General features: G+C 40.8%; 2 protein-coding genes across 3 annotated transcripts in view; both read right to left on the bottom strand.

The window, feature by feature from the left end:
- Positions 1 to 7,950: 7,950 nt before the first annotated feature.
- kcne4 (potassium voltage-gated channel, Isk-related family, member 4) lies at positions 7,951 to 11,674 on the bottom strand. The gene is given in 3 exon segments (XM_037774315.1): positions 7,951 to 10,065; positions 11,554 to 11,644; positions 11,647 to 11,674. Coding segments are annotated over 3 exon segments (693 nt in total). The 3' UTR covers positions 7,951 to 9,491.
- Positions 11,675 to 15,705: 4,031 nt separating this feature from the next.
- acsl3a (acyl-CoA synthetase long chain family member 3a) overlaps positions 15,706 to 20,079 on the bottom strand; it is a 32,141-nt gene continuing 27,767 nt past the window's right edge. For both annotated transcript variants that reach the window (XM_037776304.1, XM_037776305.1), the window contains exons 11-15: positions 18,713 to 18,787; positions 18,102 to 18,290; positions 16,945 to 17,059; positions 16,194 to 16,351; positions 15,706 to 16,104 (exon numbers count right to left, since the gene is read on the bottom strand). In XM_037776304.1, coding sequence (XP_037632232.1) covers positions 15,947 to 16,104; positions 16,194 to 16,351; positions 16,945 to 17,059; positions 18,102 to 18,290; positions 18,713 to 18,787 — 695 coding nt within the window. In that variant the 3' untranslated portion in view covers positions 15,706 to 15,946. The remainder of the gene's footprint in view (positions 16,105 to 16,193; positions 16,352 to 16,944; positions 17,060 to 18,101; positions 18,291 to 18,712; positions 18,788 to 20,079) is intronic.

Here is a 20,079-nt window from a genome sequence, read left to right as displayed (position 1 = left end):
TAAGTTGTTGCAGCAATTTTTTGGTTGATACCATTTGTTACACAGATTTGGTGCTAAATTTAATCATTTTTTTTACCACCTGAGAATTGATAAAAATGATCAATAGTCCCTCCAAAATACCACATTAAGACACCAAGACCTTGAGGATCACCACAGAAAAAGTCGTGCTGTGATTTGGTATCAAAAACTTTTGACATGTGGAGATTTCTGCAAGAATTGCATTTTTTGGCGATTGGATGGCGAGCACTTCTGTTCTGGAAACTGCTCAGAAACCCCCTATTTGTCAATCAAGCTAGGAAAGCCATCCATCTGCTGAATGCTCTAGGTCTGCAGTTTGTTGCTGTAAAGTTTCATGAGGCTGTGATTATCGTAGATGTAACCACAGGTCATTTTATACAGTGAGGTCAAGCTTAAAAAAATAGTCTCAGTACAATGAAATGGCTCCTATGGGGACTAACATCATCTCACATGAATACAGTTGGGCTCATTGGATCCAAAAGAGTGTCAGCTTTACAGTGATACCCAATTCATGTAATTCCAACACTATTTAGGGACCCCAGTATGCAGAAATATTCAAATACACCATTTTAGTATAGACGAAAATAACCAAATGTTTCCCCAAACTGCATGTGATTATCATAAAGTGGGCATGTCTGTAAAATAGAGAATGAATCGTGGGTACCCATAGAACCCATTTTCATTAATGTATCTTTAGGTCAGAGGTCAAGGGACCCCTTTAATAATGCCAGTTTTTCCTCTCCAAAATTTAGCCCAACTTTGGAGCGTTATTTAGCCTCCTTCACGACAAGATAGGCACCAGTGGATTCTGTATGTTTTCTAGTTTCAGATGATACACTAATGAAAACATAGTTATGAATATTATATTCAATTCCTGCTAATATATCCTCTGTATTGTTACACACTGTTGCTTTAACAAAGCACTTTACTCTTTTAATCTTTACTTCAAGGCTATCCGTTAAACCTCACGGAAAGTTCTTTATGAATACTGATGATGTAATAACTCACCTGATGATTTAACACCTTACCAGAATGTAATAATGCACTCTTTCGCTAAACTGATTAGTAGTAATGTAACATTTTGAGCTAATAAAATCACCCATTGATGAAATAATGAGGTGTTATTATGTGCATCACTCAAGATGTTGTCACATTAACAGGCTGTATTAGATTATAAACCCATGCAGAATGAAATTTTAGCTCATAATTACTCATACCATATGGAAGTTAATACACAATTAGCCTCCTTGTACCGCAGACTTAAGTACGGATCGACAGAGCTGTCGCAACATTGCGGAGATATTGGAGGCATTTAATCCCTCCGCGGGGGAAACATTTCCCACATGTAGCAGCTATCAGCACACTATGTGCCAGTGTGCACCACAGTAAAGTGGGCTTCTCATAAATGTGACTCAGACTTCAGTACACACACCACACCAGTCACAGGATGCAGCTCAGTCACACAACGTGTAGACTAGAAGAAGCATTAACTGTTTTTTTGTACTTGTGTTTTATCAGTGACAGTAACAGAGTGCAGCTTTCACGCAGATAATGATGGAGACTCCTGCATTGGCGTATGGTTGTCATGGTAACAAGCCTATAGGGGACAGGTCTTTGAGTGCGTAATTAACCGTAGCTCAATTTGCTATTCATTAGACAGGTGTATTTAGCCGGTAGAAAGCCATGCCGCCTAATGCCGTTTGCTTTGTATTCCCATTCAAGAGGAGGATTTTAGAGTGCAGCTACATGGGCTGGCTTTGGTCCAGTGAGCTCCAGTGAGAAATAAATGGACATTTTGCTTTTCTTCACTTTGACAGTGAACTATGACTGTGCTCATTAGTACTGTAGTGATCCAGGAAAAAACTGGCAGGAAAGAACAACACCTCCCACTGACTTAATGAAGCTTCACACACACACAAAGCACTAACAAAGCCATGACCAAGTATTTTCAGACCAGGGTAGGACTTGCTACGCCTGGCTTGATGTCACACGTATGACCATGTCCACACACACCCCCAGTGTTTCACATTAGTCAGACTCTTAGAAAAGGGACAGCTCACGCAGTGGGTGACATGATATTTCAAGGGAGACATCACATATCTGTGGTACTTTTAAGAAGAGTGCGTTGGAACAAATGTCAAAAAGTGGAAGTTTGATGGAAAATACTCCAGTATACCGATGAAAGGAAACTTTTATGAATTTATGACATTTCTTTGTCCTTACCAGTTGGCAACCTCCGTCTGAAAAGTGAAGCCAATGCAGAAGCGCCTTAAACCTGCATTCTTTCTTACAGCCAGCAGGGGGCGACTCCTCTGGTTGCAAAAAGAAATCTGATTGTATAGAAGTCTATGAGAAAATGAGCCTACTTCTCACTTGATTTATTACCTCAGTAAACATTGTAAACATGAGTTTATTGTCTCAATCGCTAGTTTCAAGTCTTCTTCAATACAGCATGATGTTCATTTAGTAAATTATGGTCCCATTTGGAGTCAAATAGACCATAAAGCAGGGGATGCTTTAGGGCGTGGCTACCTTGTGATTGACAGGTTGCTACCACGGCGTTGTCCAGTATGGGAGTTGTTTTTCTCTTACAACTTTAACCATTTCACAGTGTTTTCAGTTCATGAAAGTTCAGTGTTTGGTTGTACTTAGCTCCACCCTCTCATTTCATTTTCTGGTTGCAAAAAGCCAAGATGGCAATGGCCAAAATGCCGCACTCAAGGCTTCCAAACGGTAGTCTACAAACCAATAGATGATGTCACGGTGACTATGTCCATCTTATATACAGTCTACGGTCCATACACAGTACAGTACAGTTATTGGCTTTCTTGCCTAGAGATGAGTAGATTGATATTAAGAATAAGTGTATATCCTAAAAACTATTCCTTTAATTATCCTGCCGTTACACAACCGCGGAACAAGCTGTAAAAGTATGGTATGGTAAAGGTGTTAAAAAAAGTTGCTTGTTGACACATCCAGCAGACATGGAGCAACATTGGCATTTATTTAGAGATGTGTTATGCTTTCAGGATCAAAGCCAGCAGATAGAGCATATTGATCTAAATCTACACTATCAGACTGATTTTCCATTCGACCACCAACACAAGAATGAAATACGTGTCTCTCTGTAGACTAATCTACATTATCTAGGCCATTAATTGTCTTCATTATTCATGTATTCAGTATTTTGGAAGCTCTCCTCTTTTGTGACTCGATGATGATCCCTCCGGACCAGCAACACATATGCAAATTAGCCTTTGGCTTGCGTTTCCATAGTAACAATCATTAGGTAAAAGGTTGACTCTTGACTGCTGTTTGTTGTACAGGAAAGCAAGGCTATCTGACAGAAATGCATTTCACTTGCGGACAAGCAAACATTTCAGCCCACTTGCTTTCTCTTCTGTTCGTGTTGACAGGTGTTTGTGTGAGTGTACGTTGTTGATGTTGAAAACAAACAGAAGGACAGTTTGTTCAAAGAGGAGGAGGTCAGTACACAAACCTATAATACGGATAGTACTGCAGACTGTAAAGGATCATGCCAACACATCCCGTTTTTAGCCAGAATCTCATTAATTCAGTCAAGGTTAAAAGTCTCAACAGACGGGTGCAGACGCCTGTGATTGTGTGAAATAGTCATTATGATTTGCTCAGGAGAATGCCGCATTAAACAAACACACTATAATGAGAAGCTCTCTAAGGTTAGACTCTAATAGTCTCCGAGATAAAGATCAAAAGGTCAGAGTCGAAATGAAAACTCCACAGAAAGTCTTATAATAAGCACATCAGCGGCGCCTCGTGTCTCTGAGTACATTTCTATCACGGCGGCGCAGCTGCTTCCAAAGACTGCGTTATTACTTTGCATATGAGCTACAGTATAGCACAGTAAACAGGATTACAGGATACTGTAATATGCAACGGTAGGAGACTATAATGGAGCTCAGATGTGTCAGCTCATCTTCTCAAGACGGGTGAAAAAGGAAGGTGAGTTGTGATAAGGGGGCAGCTATAGATTAGATTTCCAAAAATAGAACAAGGGAATGAAAATAATGTAAGACCCTTAATTTAAGTTATATTATCCTCATTAACTGTATTCAAACATAATTATTGCATCACTAAGATGATAGTAATCTTGCGTCCGTTACGCTGTTTGACCATGTGAAGTTACCTGTTAAGTAGATTTCCAGATTGTTCCTTACTAATAACGGTCAGCCCCGGTGAGAGCCTGAGCAGTCCTGCTACGTCGCTGTAATTGCTTCGATGTCATATTATAATTTGCTCAATCTCCATGACCCAGAAAAGGTCTGGTGATTTATCACAGCCGATGCAGGCGTGCATGTCAGCTGAAAACCGATTGTTTGAATCAGTCCACCTGATAAAAGCCAAGCAGCTTCATAAGGGAGGCGGAAAACGGTTATTACATTTATGTTTTTTTTCTAGGTTGATATCGATACCAACTGTTTTAAAGCAATAGAGTGCTCTAGGGATGATGTATTTTTGTAGGCCAACCAGGAAGTTAGCATCGCCCTGGGTTCCCTTGACAAAAGACAATGGGATTTTTCCATTGGGTTTTGGATTTTTGCAGACACACAGCCACCTGACGTTAAAGATCAAAGTAAGCGCGCTACATATATTGACCGTCATCTTTCTTGTAAAATGTCCGTTATAATCGGTAACACCGGTGTTGTCACGAGTTAATCAACTGGTGGGGAAATTTCCTCCCTGTCACATCCCTACCCTGCATGCTAGAAAACTTTCTGCGTGCTGGTGCCCCACTGCATGCAGCTGGTGCCCTTTTCATTTTTATCGCCCCTGCCCCTCAGACAGCCTGAGTCCGCCACTGGTGGGTTCGAAGTGACTCATTTCCAGTTTCATTAATGGCGTGTATGTGTGAGGCCTGAGGCAGGACACAGTCCTCACCACCGAGTCCCACAGGGGGACACTAATGACAAACATCCTGCCTCACGGTGCAGAAGACACTCCATGCATCACATCTGCTTCTTTTTCTCACCATGCTTACTCCTTCTTTCTCCTGAGAAAAACTGCCTTTTTTTCTGTTATCTCTACATGACACGCACACAGCTGTTGTTGCACCATGAAAGAGGACGAGGCAGCTTGCACTTAGTTTACCTTGCAAGAGACACAGCAGTGCCTCCCCCTCAACTTCCTTGTTGATAATAAATGAATGGTTCACTGTGTGGTTGTTGTACATGAATTATGCAGTGGGGTGTTTATGTTGTGAAGGAAATAAGATTTAAAATGCTTCAACAAGTCTGTGTCCAGCTGCCCTGAAGATTGGAAGACAGAGAGGGAGAGATACAGAAATGCTTCTGTCTCTCTCTTTAGCTCTTCCTTTCACAGCAATTCACACTTTGACATTTTTATGAATCAAAGTAGGTTTCATGTGGCTTTTTTTAAACTGATCAACAGAAATAGATGTGAAAGTGACAAATCTCTAGATGAATTCCAAATATAATAGTGCAAAATACATGTCGCCTCCTTTATAGCACACACCTATATCAACACAGGTGCAGCCAGTTGGTTCAGAAGTCACATGATTAGTTAAATGGAGATGAACTGTCAGTTGATTATAGTATAGATACACCAGTATCTGGAAGGTCTGACCTTTGGTGAGTCAGTATTGTGGACAAGACAAAGAAAACAAGAACAAGGACAAGAAAATTTCCAAGACACTAAACATCCCTCGGAGAATAATGAAATCCATCATGAAGAAATGGAAAGAGTGTGGCACAGCTGTAAATCTGACAAAGACTAAGAGTCTCCAGCCAGCAGCTCTGTGAGGCTGTACTTAGGCACAGTGGTGCTTTGGCCATCTTTGGGTTAACATGCTAATATTAACAAATTATTGTTAAACACAAAGTACAGTTGAAGCTGAAGGGAATGCCATCAGTTTTGCAGATATTTGGGTATAAACCAAAGTATTGGACAGATTGAAATGTTGACCTGATAACGGCGCTAGATGACAAACCAAATTTCATGCCAATCCATCTACTAGTTGTTGAGATTTTTCACTAAAAACCTCAAATGTGAACGTCATGGTGGCCAGATGAAAAGTCAGTGGATCACTAAAGCCGTTAGCCATTAGGATTCATCCGTTCATAGAAGATGTTGACGTGTTTCAGTCTAGACCAAAGCCTTGGACTGACCAACTGACAACCGACAGACATTGCCATCAATGGTCAGGTGCTTCACCAGCTTTATGGGAGAGTGGCAAAGAGAAAGCCCCTCCTGATATCTCGAGAGACTCTGAAGTCAGCTTGAAGAAAGCTCCACGGTCTGATGAGACCAAAACTGAGCATCAGACTAAATACCAAGTTTAGACTCCAAACACAAAGCCAGAGCTACACAGGAAAAGCTTAAAAACAACAGTGTTAACGTCCTGAGGCCGAGTCACAGTCCAGATCTCAATGCTACTGAGAACTTGTGGCTGGACTTGGAAAAGGCGGTTCACTCATAATCCCCATACAATTTAACAGAGATTGAGGAAAGAAGAATGAGAGGAAAATTGCAGCAAATCTGATAGAGACCGATCCACACTGGGGCCTCAACCAAATACTCAGATGGAGGGCATGAAGACTTGTGCAAACAAGTATTTTGTAGTTTATATTTGTAATTAAGTTAGATCACTGTGCAGAGATGTGTTTCCACTTTGACATTAGAAGGGTTTTTTCGGTTCTGTGTCTAAAAAAAGCGACATTGAATCTACTTTGATTCAATGTACAATGACAATAAAACACAAAAACCTCCAATACTGTATATCTTAAAGACACAGTATACTAAGCTTCGCTTGTTAAGAGAAATGTCTTAAATCCAGGGATAAAATTGAGGCTAACTCCTCCTAAACTCATCTTTAAAATGTGAAATTCTGACCGAAGTTAAATAAGGATAACGATTTTTGAAGTAAAAACCCTCAAACAAAATGCTTAATTTCCTGCCAGCTGTTGCACCTAATGATGCTCTGAGTCCTTTCAGATCACACGAGGTATCTACAATGGTGCTAAATTAAAAATGCCTTAATGGAAGAAGAGAAAGATCGAAATCCATTCACACACACGCATGCAACACACAGGTCGCTGGAGACGTCTTCGGGCCTAAAAAGGCTATTACGCTGTCAATACATGTACGTCATAGAATCTATGTGTGTATTCCCTCCGGCCATTGTTGTTGTTGGTGTGGCGAGCCGTCATTGCAGTGAGTTGTGGGACTGAGAGCCTGCAGCGCTGCTGATAGCCTGTGTTTGTGTGTGAATGTGTGTGTGTGTGAATGTGTGTGTGCAAGGCTGAGTGACGCAGCACAGAGAACACACAAAAGAAAACCTGAAGCTGAATCCTGGCATCTTTCCCTGTTGTTTTGTTTTTGTCTTCAGGCAAGGAAACTGTTCATTGAAAGAGGAGAGAAAAGTGACTTCTATGTCATTCAACATGAGCTAATACAGTCTGGTGGGTGTTTAAATGGAGTCCACAATCCTCTCAGGGCGTCTTTTGCATGATTATAAACCTCCACACCTACAAAATAATACTAATAAATACAAAATGAAATAAGTCTTCATTCTGTTTCAGGCTCATTAACTGCAAAAGTTTGAGCATTGTCAGTTTTAAAGTGGATAATTGGGACACAGTCTGCTGTGTAAGAAATAGAGGGTCAGAGACATGTTTAACTGAGGATATGAGCTAACAAAGATGGTGCTTTTGTGGTACTGATTGAGTAATTATCTGCCCTATTCTGCATTATTCTAATGATCTAATGTAGGCTATCTCTAAAAATAACATGATAATAATAGAGTCACACTTCCCGTTGCTTCATCTCCTTTTCATCTTTCTTATTTGTTAAAAGAAACCACAATCAGAAAGCACCACAAGAGTGCCCTCCACTGGTGAAACATCAGAGTCAAAATACACCAAAAAAAGGCTTGTGTTAATTCATAAGCATTTATTATTATTTCTGAAACACTACAAAGACTCTTGAAGCCTTATGAAGTGAAAAAAACACAACCAATATGTACAGTGCATTGCTTTCATCAAGTAAACCCACATCATTGACCGTGTGTGTGAACAACAGTGTCGATCATGAAGCTACAACAAATACATTTTTAGTTTCTTTCAAGTGGGTTCCAGGTATGTTTCAATACTCGAGACCGTGTCGGCAAGAGTAAGTCAAGTTCAGTCCGAATAGACCCCAAAAAAAAAAGAAAAGCCAGTCTCTCACTCAGCCCCCTGCAGGGTGAGTCATCAGCCCGGAGCTCTGAGCTGCTTCTCAGTGTGGCGTCAGGAGGGGGCTCCATCCAGCAGGGAGGGGTCACCACCGAATGAGGCCAGTCAGAGTTATACAATGACATGATATAGTATAATAGTAAATAGTGTTTCTTTTTAATATCTAATTGTATCATTTATTTGGATATTTATATTTATTTATTCATTAATGATTCCAGCATATAGCTACAGATGTGTGTGTTTGATGAACTTGGTGGTGCTGCTGCATACATCTGCCTTTGCAGGGATAAATAAAGCTGCATAGGATTAAATTGAATAATGACATCACTGTCTATAGATTACGCCTACATATAACTAACATATAACTACATAAAAATGACCATTGTAGTCACATGTTTCACTCTCACCATGATTATCTTGTCATTTAAAATGATTTCTAAAGAAGTCAGAGTCTGAATTTGTTCTTACTTCTCCTATATTTGCAGCAGAGATCATGCAAAACATCAAATAACAAATATTCTGCTCCCTCTAAACTGTCACTGACTACAGTCTAATACAGATCATATAGGACACATAGTCTTGTCTGACTTGTTCCAGCCCTTTTATGGAGATCATATCATGCTGGTTTGGGGAGTTTTTATGGCACTCAGATGATTTAAGCCTCACTGAAAAGTTGGACTGTTTGTTCCTCTGTGATATGAAGATTCCCAAGAACCTCCTGGTTTTCTCTCCAGGTGATGTTTCTCCTCTTTTTTGGCCGTGGAGGGTAACACAGAGTTTTTCCTGGGCAGAGTTCAGCCTGATTTGGGGAGTTTTTATGGCACTCAGATGATCTAAGCCTCACTGAAAGTTGGACTGTTTGTTCCTCTGTGATATGAAGATTCCCAAGAAACCTCCTGGTTTTCTCTCCAGGTGATGTTTCTCCTCTTTTATGGAGATCATATCATGCTGGTTTGGGGAGTTTTTATGGCACTCAGATGATTTAACCCTCACTGAAACTTGGACTGTTTGGGCCTTTGTGATATGAAGATTCCCAAGAACCTCCTGGTTTTCTCTCCAGGTGATGTTTCTCCTCTTTTATGCTGGTTTAGGGAGTTTTTATGGTTTTTAAGTTGGACTGTTTGGGCCTCTGTGATATGAAGATTCCCAAGAACCTCGTGGTTTTCTCTCCAGGTGATGTTTCACCTCTTTTATGGCCTTGGAGGGTAACACACACACACAGAGTCTTTCCTGGGCTTCCTGAGTTCAGCCTGAATCATCCGCGCTGTTCTCGGACGCTCCCTTCCCGGTCTCCTCCGACCCGTCCGCCGTGCCGCTGTCCGACTCCTCCTCTATGACGAAGTGCGTGTCCGCTGAGGAGCACAGCGAGCTGATGCTGCTCTGCTCCGCGCACAGCGTGCACGCCAGCGGCGATGGCAGCGCGCCCTCGTAGTGGAGGTGTCCAAAGTGGTTGACGTGGGCACCGCAGAAAGGCAGGGACACGTGCACCGAGCGCAGCTCCGAGACAGCGGCGGGAAAGGTGAGGCTGTGTTTCTTGGGCAGCGAGCCCCACTCCCTTTGCGCTTCCTCGTGCACGAGGCGCGTGAAGACGTTGGTCCTCCTCTTCTCTCTCCTTTTGGAGCGGAAGTAGCCCAGCATTAAACCACAGAGGAAGATTCCGTAGAAAGACATGACTATTAGTATGTACCGGTACGCGTTCCCGTCGCTTTTGTCCGCCTGGGAGTGCGCGGTGCTCGGTGTGTGCTCGAAGAGTTGTTTGGGTGACAGTGTGGAGTTCTCCAGGTGATCCATTTTTTTCAGTGCAGTCAACGTGGAGAAACTAGAAAGAAAAGATACAGAAATGCATCCATAAATATGAGGTTCACCTTTACGCACGCTTTACGCGTGCTTTAGGCAAGGCAAGGCAGCTTTATTTGTAGAGCACATTTCAGCAACAGGGCAATTCAAAGTGCTTCACATAAACATTCAAGAACATTGCAACAAAGTGCAAAAGAACATTAAGACATAATTAAACAGTTATAAAAACATTAAAGATTAGAAAATGAAAACAAGCTCAAAATAAAAGCTATAGGATAGAAGCTAAAATAGAATATAACACACAAGAGTAAAAGCTCTAGTTCAGTATATAAGATCATTATCTGGTTTAATAAAAGGCAGCAGCAGCAAACAGGAAAGTTTTAAGCTTTGATTTAAAATAACTCAGAGTTGGAGGTCCTGCAGGTTTCTGGGAGCTTGTTCCAAATATCTGGTGCATAAAAACTGAAAGCTGCTTCTTCTGCATGTTAAGTTCTGACTCTAGGGGACACTAAGCAGACCTGATCCAGATGACCTGAGAGGTCTGTATGATTCAGAACATAGCAGAAGATCAGAAATGTATTTTGGCCCCTAAACCATTTAGTGCTTTGTAAACCAGCAGCAGTATTTTGAAATCAATTCTCTGAGAGACAAGGAGCCAGTGTAGAGACCTCAGAACTGGACTGATATGATCCACTTTCTTGGTCTTAGTGAGGACTCTAGCAGCAGCAGCTTTCTGAATCAGCTGCAGCTGTCTGATCCATTTTTTAGGAAGACCAGTAAAGATGCTGTTACAGTAGTCAAGTCGGCTGAAGATAAATGCATGGACTAGTTTTTCCAAATCCTGCTGAGACATCAGTCCTCTAATTCTTGCTCTATTCTTCAGGTGATAGAAGGCTGTCTTTGTAATTATCTTAATATGCTTTTTGCATAAGGATAGGCTCCCAGTGAGTGGAGCATTGATACACAAGTGATTGCAAAGTGATGAAAAACTTTGAAAAAAACATTTGTAGTGTCGTATATACACCCACAATTATGATGATATGGACAAAAACATTTTTTTCAACCTTTTCATTTGTAACTGAAGATTACATTTCACCACAGGCCTCATTTAGGTATTGCACAAAAGTGAACTTACTACACCTTAACCCTAAGGCATGGTCAATGGAAATAATGCAAAAAAAGTAGTAACCAATGCTTCACTGTGCTAGGAGATTTTGCAAATGACATTCAGTGCATACAGTTTACGGTTTATTGCATTTTTATAACTTTAAATTATATTCTTAAGTTTGCATCAGGATACTTTAATAAACAACATCTCATTCTTCTGAAAATATGCTGTTCATTTTATTTTGAACTTTTGTACTTATCTTTTAATTTAGCATTTCTGTACATTTTGTATTTTTCAATTGTTTACAAAAAGTTGCCGAAAATCAACATAAAAGTATTGAGTTGATATAAAACTTAACAAACAATGTATAAACAATAACAAACTCATAAACTGTCTACTCACCAAACTGAAGAGCTAAGTCTCATGTGAGTCTTTACCACTTGTATCTTCTTGCAGCCGTTCAGGAGTTTGGCAGCACTACTAAATGGATGAAGTTATTTATACAGAGACCCTGGAGTGTCATGAGTCACGTGACGGGGGCTGATTGTAACATGAGTCTTGGTGTCTGTGGACGCCCTGAAGGGGCAGTATGTTAAAAAAGAAAAAACTAAGAGTATCTTTTAACATTATTCACGCCTCTAGGGAGTTGAATGAAATCATCACATGCGTATATGAGTATATTAGACTTACTAAGTTACTGCGAGTCCAACAGAAAGAGACCCGAGGGGATGTGATGGAAAAATACATAGAAGGAGAACTGTTTAGAAAACTGTGTATGAGAATGCAGGGCCATATCTGCAAACTAAACCAGTCTCCTTATTTTTTCCATCTAGCCTCTGCACACCTCTGACGCACAAATACATCTCCTCATCTCATCTCATCACACAGGATTTTTCAATTTCCTTTCTGGAACCTAAAGTCTATGAATAAAATCACGCAACACGTTGCATGGTGGAAATGACAGACTGACGACAATCAAAAAGCAATTATTTCTTTCAGTACACTCACCACGTCACACACAAGCAGTGTATGAATGATTCAGAGAGGGACAGGCAGAGACACACCGTGAGGGAAATTGTTTTCATATTGACAAATATTCAGATGATTCACAATGAGTCATTTCTTATCTCCAGTAGTAGAAAAAGTACTCAGATCCTTTATTTTAGTGAAAGTACCAATTCAACAATACAAAATTACTAATGAAAATTAAAAGTCCTGCACTCAAAATCTGACTTGGGTAAACGTAGGTATCATCAGCAGAATGTACTTAAAGTATTAGAAGTTAAAGTACCCACACCCCTGTAACTGATATATTATTATAAGAGCTGTCAATCGATTCAAATATTTAATTGTGATTAATCGCATGATGGTCCGTAGTTAATCACGATTAAAGGCAAATTAATCACACATTTTTTTATCTTTTCAAAATGTACCTTAAAGGGAGATTTGTCAAGTACTTAATACTCTTATCAACATGGGAGTGTGTCAGTGTGCTGACTTGACTATGACTTGCCCCAAACTGCATGTGATTATCATAAAGTGTGCATGTCTGTAAAGGGGAGACTCGTGGGTACCCATAGAAACCATTTTCATTCACATATCTTGAGGTCAGAGGTCAAGGGACCCCTTTGAAAATGGCCATGCTGTTTGGAGTGTTATCTAGCCTCCTTCTCAACAAGCTAGCTAGTATGACATAGCTGTACTAATGGGCCCGCTACAACCTAAAAATTCAAGCTTCGTCAAAGAAATGGCGTTAAAATTAATTTGCGTTAACGCGCTATAATCACATTCATTTTGACAGCCCTAATCTGTACACACGTGTATTTTTCAGTTCTTTTAGATTGGAAAACTTTATGTATCTAACATATTGCAATTGCACTGTAAATTAAACATCATCTGTTTTTAATAAAACAAATCTTTACAAAATCAAAAATAGTAGTGAAGTAAATAGAAATAGAGACCAAAGCTCATAAGAGCGTAATAATCAAATTCACAGACAGTGGAAATCTTTTTTCTGGTTCATTGCTGTTTAAAATACGCGTTCGATTCATCTGTTCATGGGTTTTACAGTGATTTTATTTATTTTTTGTCATTCTATGGGTGGATGTGATCTCCAAATGATTGATTTAATTAGAGTGAACGCCTCCCTTTCAATCAGACACACCCAAGTATCAGTCAGACAACACTGGGAATGTACGTCTCCATACCGTAATACATGGTGAGCATTAATGCTTGAATTGGATTAGTGACTATTATTGAATCAACGAAGGCTGAGTTCACTCAGTTCAGTTGTTTCAGCTCTACATACATAAATAAATGTCATCATCTCTCTGTCTTAGAATTATAGCGCTTAATACTTTCAATTTAATTAATTAGAGTTGGCGATATGAAATGTATTTCTCCAAAACAATAAAATACTCCTGCATGTAGACCAAACACAATCTTTATTTACTTCATTTTTCCAAAGGCAAATTACAAATAAATAATTGGATGCACTTATGTTACAAGGCAGGTTCTCAGTACAGAGAGGTCTATGATCATAAAGCTTAGTTAAAGTAGAGGCTATACATGTGCTTCCTCTGCCGGTCACAGCTCCACATACATGTATATATGTACATACACACTGACGGAGTAACATCAAATGAAAAATCAGTCAGGAATTAGAAAAGCGACAGGTGTCACATTGTGAGGGATGTTTGTGCCGTGTACAGACTCGATGAGTCACACACTTTAGTTATACTCGTGCAGATGACGATAAGCTGGTAAAGACAGTCCTGCAGAATTAATGTTAGCCACACACACAGAAATCGCACTTGTCAAAAGTGTGCATATTTTTCAATCCGCCCACGTACATTGAGAAAGTTGTATTTATATCCTATCCGTAATCAACTGCCTTATTTGGACAGAAATTATACATTTTCATATTGCTCTACGATTTATCAAATATGACAATGATTACACAGTCATTTCATCTGTAATACAAGCAAGTAAATGTGCATTCTTGTGCACACTGATGTCTGTACAGCACATAAAAACGTATACTCTATCACTGTAGGAAAATACAATAGACTAAACAACAGTGCATCTTTGTTTCTTTTCTTTTTAAATAAGACTATTAGGTGCTTTATTTCTGTCATTCTCCTAAAAAAGGACATGGCCTTAATGTTGATGATAAAATTATAAAAATTGTTAGACCTGATATGACCTCAGCATTTTTATCGACCTGCTCTCATTTCCCCTCAAATGACTTTGTGCTTTTGGTAACAAGATGTGCTGATGGGAGAGACGTTATGGGAGTCAAAGTCCGACTGTGGGTGGGAGACTAAATAAACCAGTGACAGAGCTCAAAACATGTGAACAAAAAAGAAAAATGAAAAGAAACAAAAGAGTTAACCGTCTCCTGACCTGCAGGAATAAAAGGATTTGAAATAATTTATGTTAAAAGAAGAGGATTAAAATGAACTGAAGGAAAGATTTAGAGACAGACATAACCGATCTAGTGTCCCTATGCACAAAGCAACGAGGCAACAAACATGTCCGCCGACGTCACTTTAGGTCTAGGCAAAACCTCCTGTAACACTTAGTTAGGTTTAGGAAAAAAAACACATGGTTGGCCTTAAGACTACTATGTTTGTACCGTGAAAATGAAACTGAAAGTTGTCAACACGGGACACGAACGAACAGCTGATTGTAATGTTAAAGTGAAACTTAACACACGGGACACGAACAGCGGTCTCCTGGATGAAAGCCTTATGTTTGTTGGACCCATCCACCTCCCCTCTTTCGGAAATGCATCCGATAATGCCCAAAATTCAGAAATGGGTATCGGCGAGTACGCCAGTCTATGCACCGATCCGATACCATAATTTATTAACCCAGAAAAAACGGAAATCAATTTTTCTTTGCTGCGAAGAAGAACTGATTTCAGGTAGTTTGTCACGTGACGATAGCAAACAACAACAGCGCGGTGCTAGTGGAGAGTGTAACGGTAACGGCAGTCAGAGCGAGGTAAAAGTCAGCCATTTGGCAATATTTCACAGTGGAAAATCCAACAAGTAAAACTGTATGTATTTGTTCATGTTTTACAAAGGGTTAACCTGAGCCGGGCGATACAACGAAGATAGTAATCATATCACATCCGTTCATGGTCAGTAGTAAGCAGCTGTTAAATAATAGTAATGATAATAATAATAATAACTATAGTTTTTTTTATCACGCTGGTATCGGATCGGTACTCGGTATCGGCCGCAAGTTCAGGTATCAGAATCGGTATCGGGAAGGAAAAAAATGGTATCGAAAAATCTCAAGTAGTTAATTGAAAGCCTGGTGCATCTCATACAGGCGCTAAAGGGTGTGTTGTGCGCCGGTATCAAACGCCGACGGGCGTGACAAAGCATCGGTGTTTGGAGCATTGGGAATGAGAACGGGCCGGGCACTCAGAAAGAGTTCAACAGACAACATCACCTAACCCACCATCTGTTTCATAACTCACATCCTGAACAATAAAGATCCCCACAAAGAGGTCATACACCTGGGCAAAAAAAAGGCAAAAGGCAGCAGTGGTGGAGTTTTATTTTTCAGCCTTTCTTTAGTTACAAATTCAAGTAAAAGTTACTTCCGTGACGGAACTGGCAGCACCCTATCCTTCAGCTTATTTCTGTTAAAATTTACCACAGTTTCAGGTCACGACGGCTCTTATGTTCATGGCTAAGGATATAAGGGAGCAGTGAGAGTGTTCAGAGTCAAGTGTTGGTCTGTGCTTTGAGAATGAACATCGCTGTGCTGGTCCTTGTTGTTATTTCCCACCGTACATCCTCTCGATGTCGTCCTTGTAATGTGTTTTCAGCTCCTTGCGTTTGAGCTTGAATGCGTCAGTCACTAATCCTGTCTCAGGAGTCCACGGCTCTGGGCTCAGGCAGATCTTGCGAGGGATCTCAAAGCGCTCTAGCTCGGCTACGACAGAAGAAGACGAAACATTAACTCAACCCTAAAAAAAGTTTCCAACACATAGAGTTAAAACCTCTTCTTTGACCTCTTCTCACCTGCTATAGCAGCCTCGGTGATGGTCTTGAGGACCAGCTCCTCCATGAGCTTACTGTTGCACAGCTCCTCGCGTGATCCTCGGATATCATAATCATCAGCCAGAGTCAGCAGCTGCTTCTGATTGGGCACCAAGAACCCAATCACGTATGACTCATCACTGCGGAGCGGGAGGAGAGGAGACGACAAGACAAGAGGGATGTCAGAGTGAAAGAAAAACAGAGTGTAGTTATTAAGTGACACTAGTCCTTGTGTGTATTCTAGCGAGTGAAGGTTTAGCCGAATACGGTGATGGAGCACAAACATGTGCGAACCATCAATTCTTCACCAAGTGAGATATATACCCATAAAAGGAAATGGAAACAATACATGCCTGAGCAGAGCGTGGACAGATTGCAACCTCCAACTATCTTTAAAACAGTATGTGGTAGACTAGGACACACACACTAACTCACAGTGTCTAATATGAGAATGTCAAGTTAGTCTGTGTTATAGAACATCAATCTGATTATAAATATATTAATAGAGATGTTATGGTTAGTTGTTGTGTCTTTCTAGCCAAACAGCTACTGTGATGCTAAGTACAACAGCTAGGTTGCTCTTTGCGCGGTTTTATGGGCAGGACCTTGAACTGCCTTGATCTGCATAGACTCTGACTCCAAATCACATCACCAGCGCATGATGGCAACCCCGTATCTGGGATATATTTTGAAGTGGAGACTTGTCGTCCATCTTTATATATAGTCTATCTACCTGTTGGCATAAGCGCAGATGTTGTCGACCAGAGGGCAGTTCTTCAACACGGCCTCCACCTTTCCCAGCGAGACGTACTCTCCCACCTGCAGCTTCACCAGGTCTTTCTTACGATCTGGAAACACAGCAGAGACAGATGCCTGTAAGATCACGTTTATTTCCATGTGCATATCTATAAATATGGAAAAGAAGGGAAGAAGCTGGAGGAAGGGGCCTGTGTATATCTGACCAGTATCATCTAGATAACAGAGGAGATTTAGGGTTTCTGGCTGACTAAAGTAAACAAGACTATGGAGTAATTCTGGGAAGGAAGGTACAATCTGATTTGTGGAAAGGCCTCATGATGGATGGAAGTTGAGCCGAGAAGTAATCTGGAAAAAGTCCAGGAAGCACAATGTTGATGTAGAAGAATACGAACAGAGCAGATTACCCCAAATGGTAATCTACATCTATGAATCCACCTATATATTAGGGCTGGGCAATATATCGATATTATATCAATATTGTGATATGAGACTAGGTATCGTCTAAGATTTTGGAAATTGGAATATGGCATAATTGTCGTCTTTTCCTGGTTTTAAAGGCTGCACTACAGTAAATGTAATTTTTGGCCGTCGGACAGTTTGGGCTGTCGGTGGCCGTCTGTCGGCCCAGTTTTTGTGGTGTGTCCTGCACTGTCGGCACTAGTCTGCCCGTGTTGGAGGCTTTTCATCATGTTGAATTGGCGGCAGAGCTCGTCGGTAAGAGAAATCACTCTGATTTTGACTGATGAATACAGACGACCGCTGTCTGCTGGTGCGGAGAGTTATTTAATCTCACACAGGTGCAAAACGTACGTGCCAACTGGCCGTCAGCTGTAGTCTTTGCGGTATGTTCAAATGCAACTTGTCGGCTAAGACAAAGGCGACATGAGGCGACGCAACAGTCAGCTTTCATTGCTTCTAGTTCTTCTTTGATGTCGGCTTGGTATGTCTGGGCATTAACACACGGGACACAAACAGCGATCTCCTGGATGAAAGCTTTGTGTTTGTTCTAGCTGGTCTATTATTTGCCTTCACCCACTTAGTCATTATATCCAAATTACTGATGGTTATTTATCAAGAATCTCATTGTGTACATATTTTGTAAAAGCACCAATTCCATCCACCTCTCCTCACCAATTATCTTGAAGCCCCCGTCTTCGTGAACCTCTCCGATGTCTCCCGTACAGAACCACCGCTGGCCGTTCTCGTCTACAAAGAAATCTTGGTTTTTCGCCTCGTCCTTGTAGTATCCCATGGTTACGTTGGCTCCACCAATCAGAATCTCTCCTCTCGGATATGGCTTGTCAGTACTTCTGTAGCCACCTGAAAGCAGGGTTTAAATTCAGTGGATTGCAAATGAAAACGCAATAAAACAAACCTTCAGTTCTCTGGATGCTGCTACATATTAATTTTTGTGGAGATAAAAAACCTGACAGCATGTTTACTCTAAATTCTATTTCTGCTCTGCAAGCCAATAAAGTCAGCTTGATAAGTATCAAGATTTAACTGAGCGCAATAAAAATGAGTTATGATCCGTTACATAAAAACGATGGAAGTTGTACAGGAGTGGAAGGATAAGAAGTATGCTTTCCTTACAAGGTTATGGACTAGCTACACTGGTCTCTCCTGAAACACTGACAGTCTTACTGGCCTGGGGAATGATTAATGGTGGATTGATAAAGAAAGAAAGAAAAGTAATAATAACTGAACGCTGCATCATTTCATCAAGCATCAGTCTCACTCACCTTCCACCCAGTCTTTGAGTTTGATCTCGCTGCAAACCAGTGGCCCTCCCACTCTCCCAGTGCTGTAATCCCACACTAGAACAGACAACATACACACACGTGATCAGGAAGCATCAAGGCACGACATTTATTACCATAGTAACACGACCTCACTTGTTCCCTCGCCATGGAAACCCCATCCCAAAGGAATGTCCACAAAACAGTGTTTTCCTGACCGCAACTCAGATTTTTTGGTCTGCCTGGGAAAAGCTGGAAGGATTTCCATTATCTGATAAATGTGTTGATAAGCTGCAAAAGTTCAAAACAGTTCATTGTGACAGTCGTCACCAGCACAGATATGAATGGTATTCGTTTACGCACATTAAGAGAAAAGATAGGGATTTCCCGGTTAAGTACGGAATGTCTGCATTTTTGTGGGGAGACAGTCATTTCTATTATTTAAAAAAACAACATGAGCACAAATGTTCACGTCCCTCTCTCTGAATTTCCCTCGGGATCAATAAAGTTATTATCTATCTTACTATTTACTATCTATCTAATATAACAGTTTCACAACAGGCTAAGAAACATGATGCTAACTGGGTTCTCAGCATATGATTTTTTGCTAATGTTGATTTTTCCAAACCGCTTGTCTGTTTACCACAACCCACGCACAATAAATCTACTCGTTATTTTCCTATCATTCATTTTCTCATGCTGTAAACTTGTCTTTCCGTCTTCACGTCCTCCCACTGCTTTTATCTCTGCTTGCAGGTTTTGGAAACTCCATCGGTTTCTAAGTAACTTCCCACAATTGCTGTCCTCTCATACTGAGTTATTGCAGATAAACAACACTAATAGCTAGTTCACGCTACTCGACTTTTAGCCCTGATTTTGAGCTCACCGACAAAAGCCCCAAATCAGAGGCTAATCGGCGTTGGCTCGCCGCTCACACAACTGCGTTTGAGCGTCATGTGTGAACTGTTCAACGTGAGCCGATGTCTCGCAGACACATGCTAAATATCTGGACCTTTCGGACACTGCTGCCACGAGCTACAGCCAATGAGAGCGCAAGACACCTGCGGGAGGAGGGGTCGGCTGTAACAAGAGGAACTTACTATTACTGTACTATAGGAGCGAAGTTGTTGTTGCACCTAGAGGAATAAATATTGAAAAAGAGTGTGGAAACTGGTGGAAACAGGCTATCAGCATGTGTCTCGTGTATGTTATCACATCATTAACCGTGTATTTCTCGCATGTGTTTTTGTGACAAAACGTAGTTTGGAGACCTCATCTGGGATTCCTCCCGGTGAAGATCTTGTAGTGTTTGACCCCCTGTAGTGGGAAAACCACGACTTCAAGACTCCCGATTACAAGACAGCAAGTTG

This window comes from Sebastes umbrosus, chromosome 7 (genome assembly GCF_015220745.1).
Source record: "Sebastes umbrosus isolate fSebUmb1 chromosome 7, fSebUmb1.pri, whole genome shotgun sequence".
NCBI classification, from domain to species: domain Eukaryota; kingdom Metazoa; phylum Chordata; class Actinopteri; order Perciformes; family Sebastidae; genus Sebastes; species Sebastes umbrosus.
The sequence above is the reverse complement of the archived record's forward strand: the minus strand, read 5'-3'. Positions and strand labels throughout refer to the sequence as shown.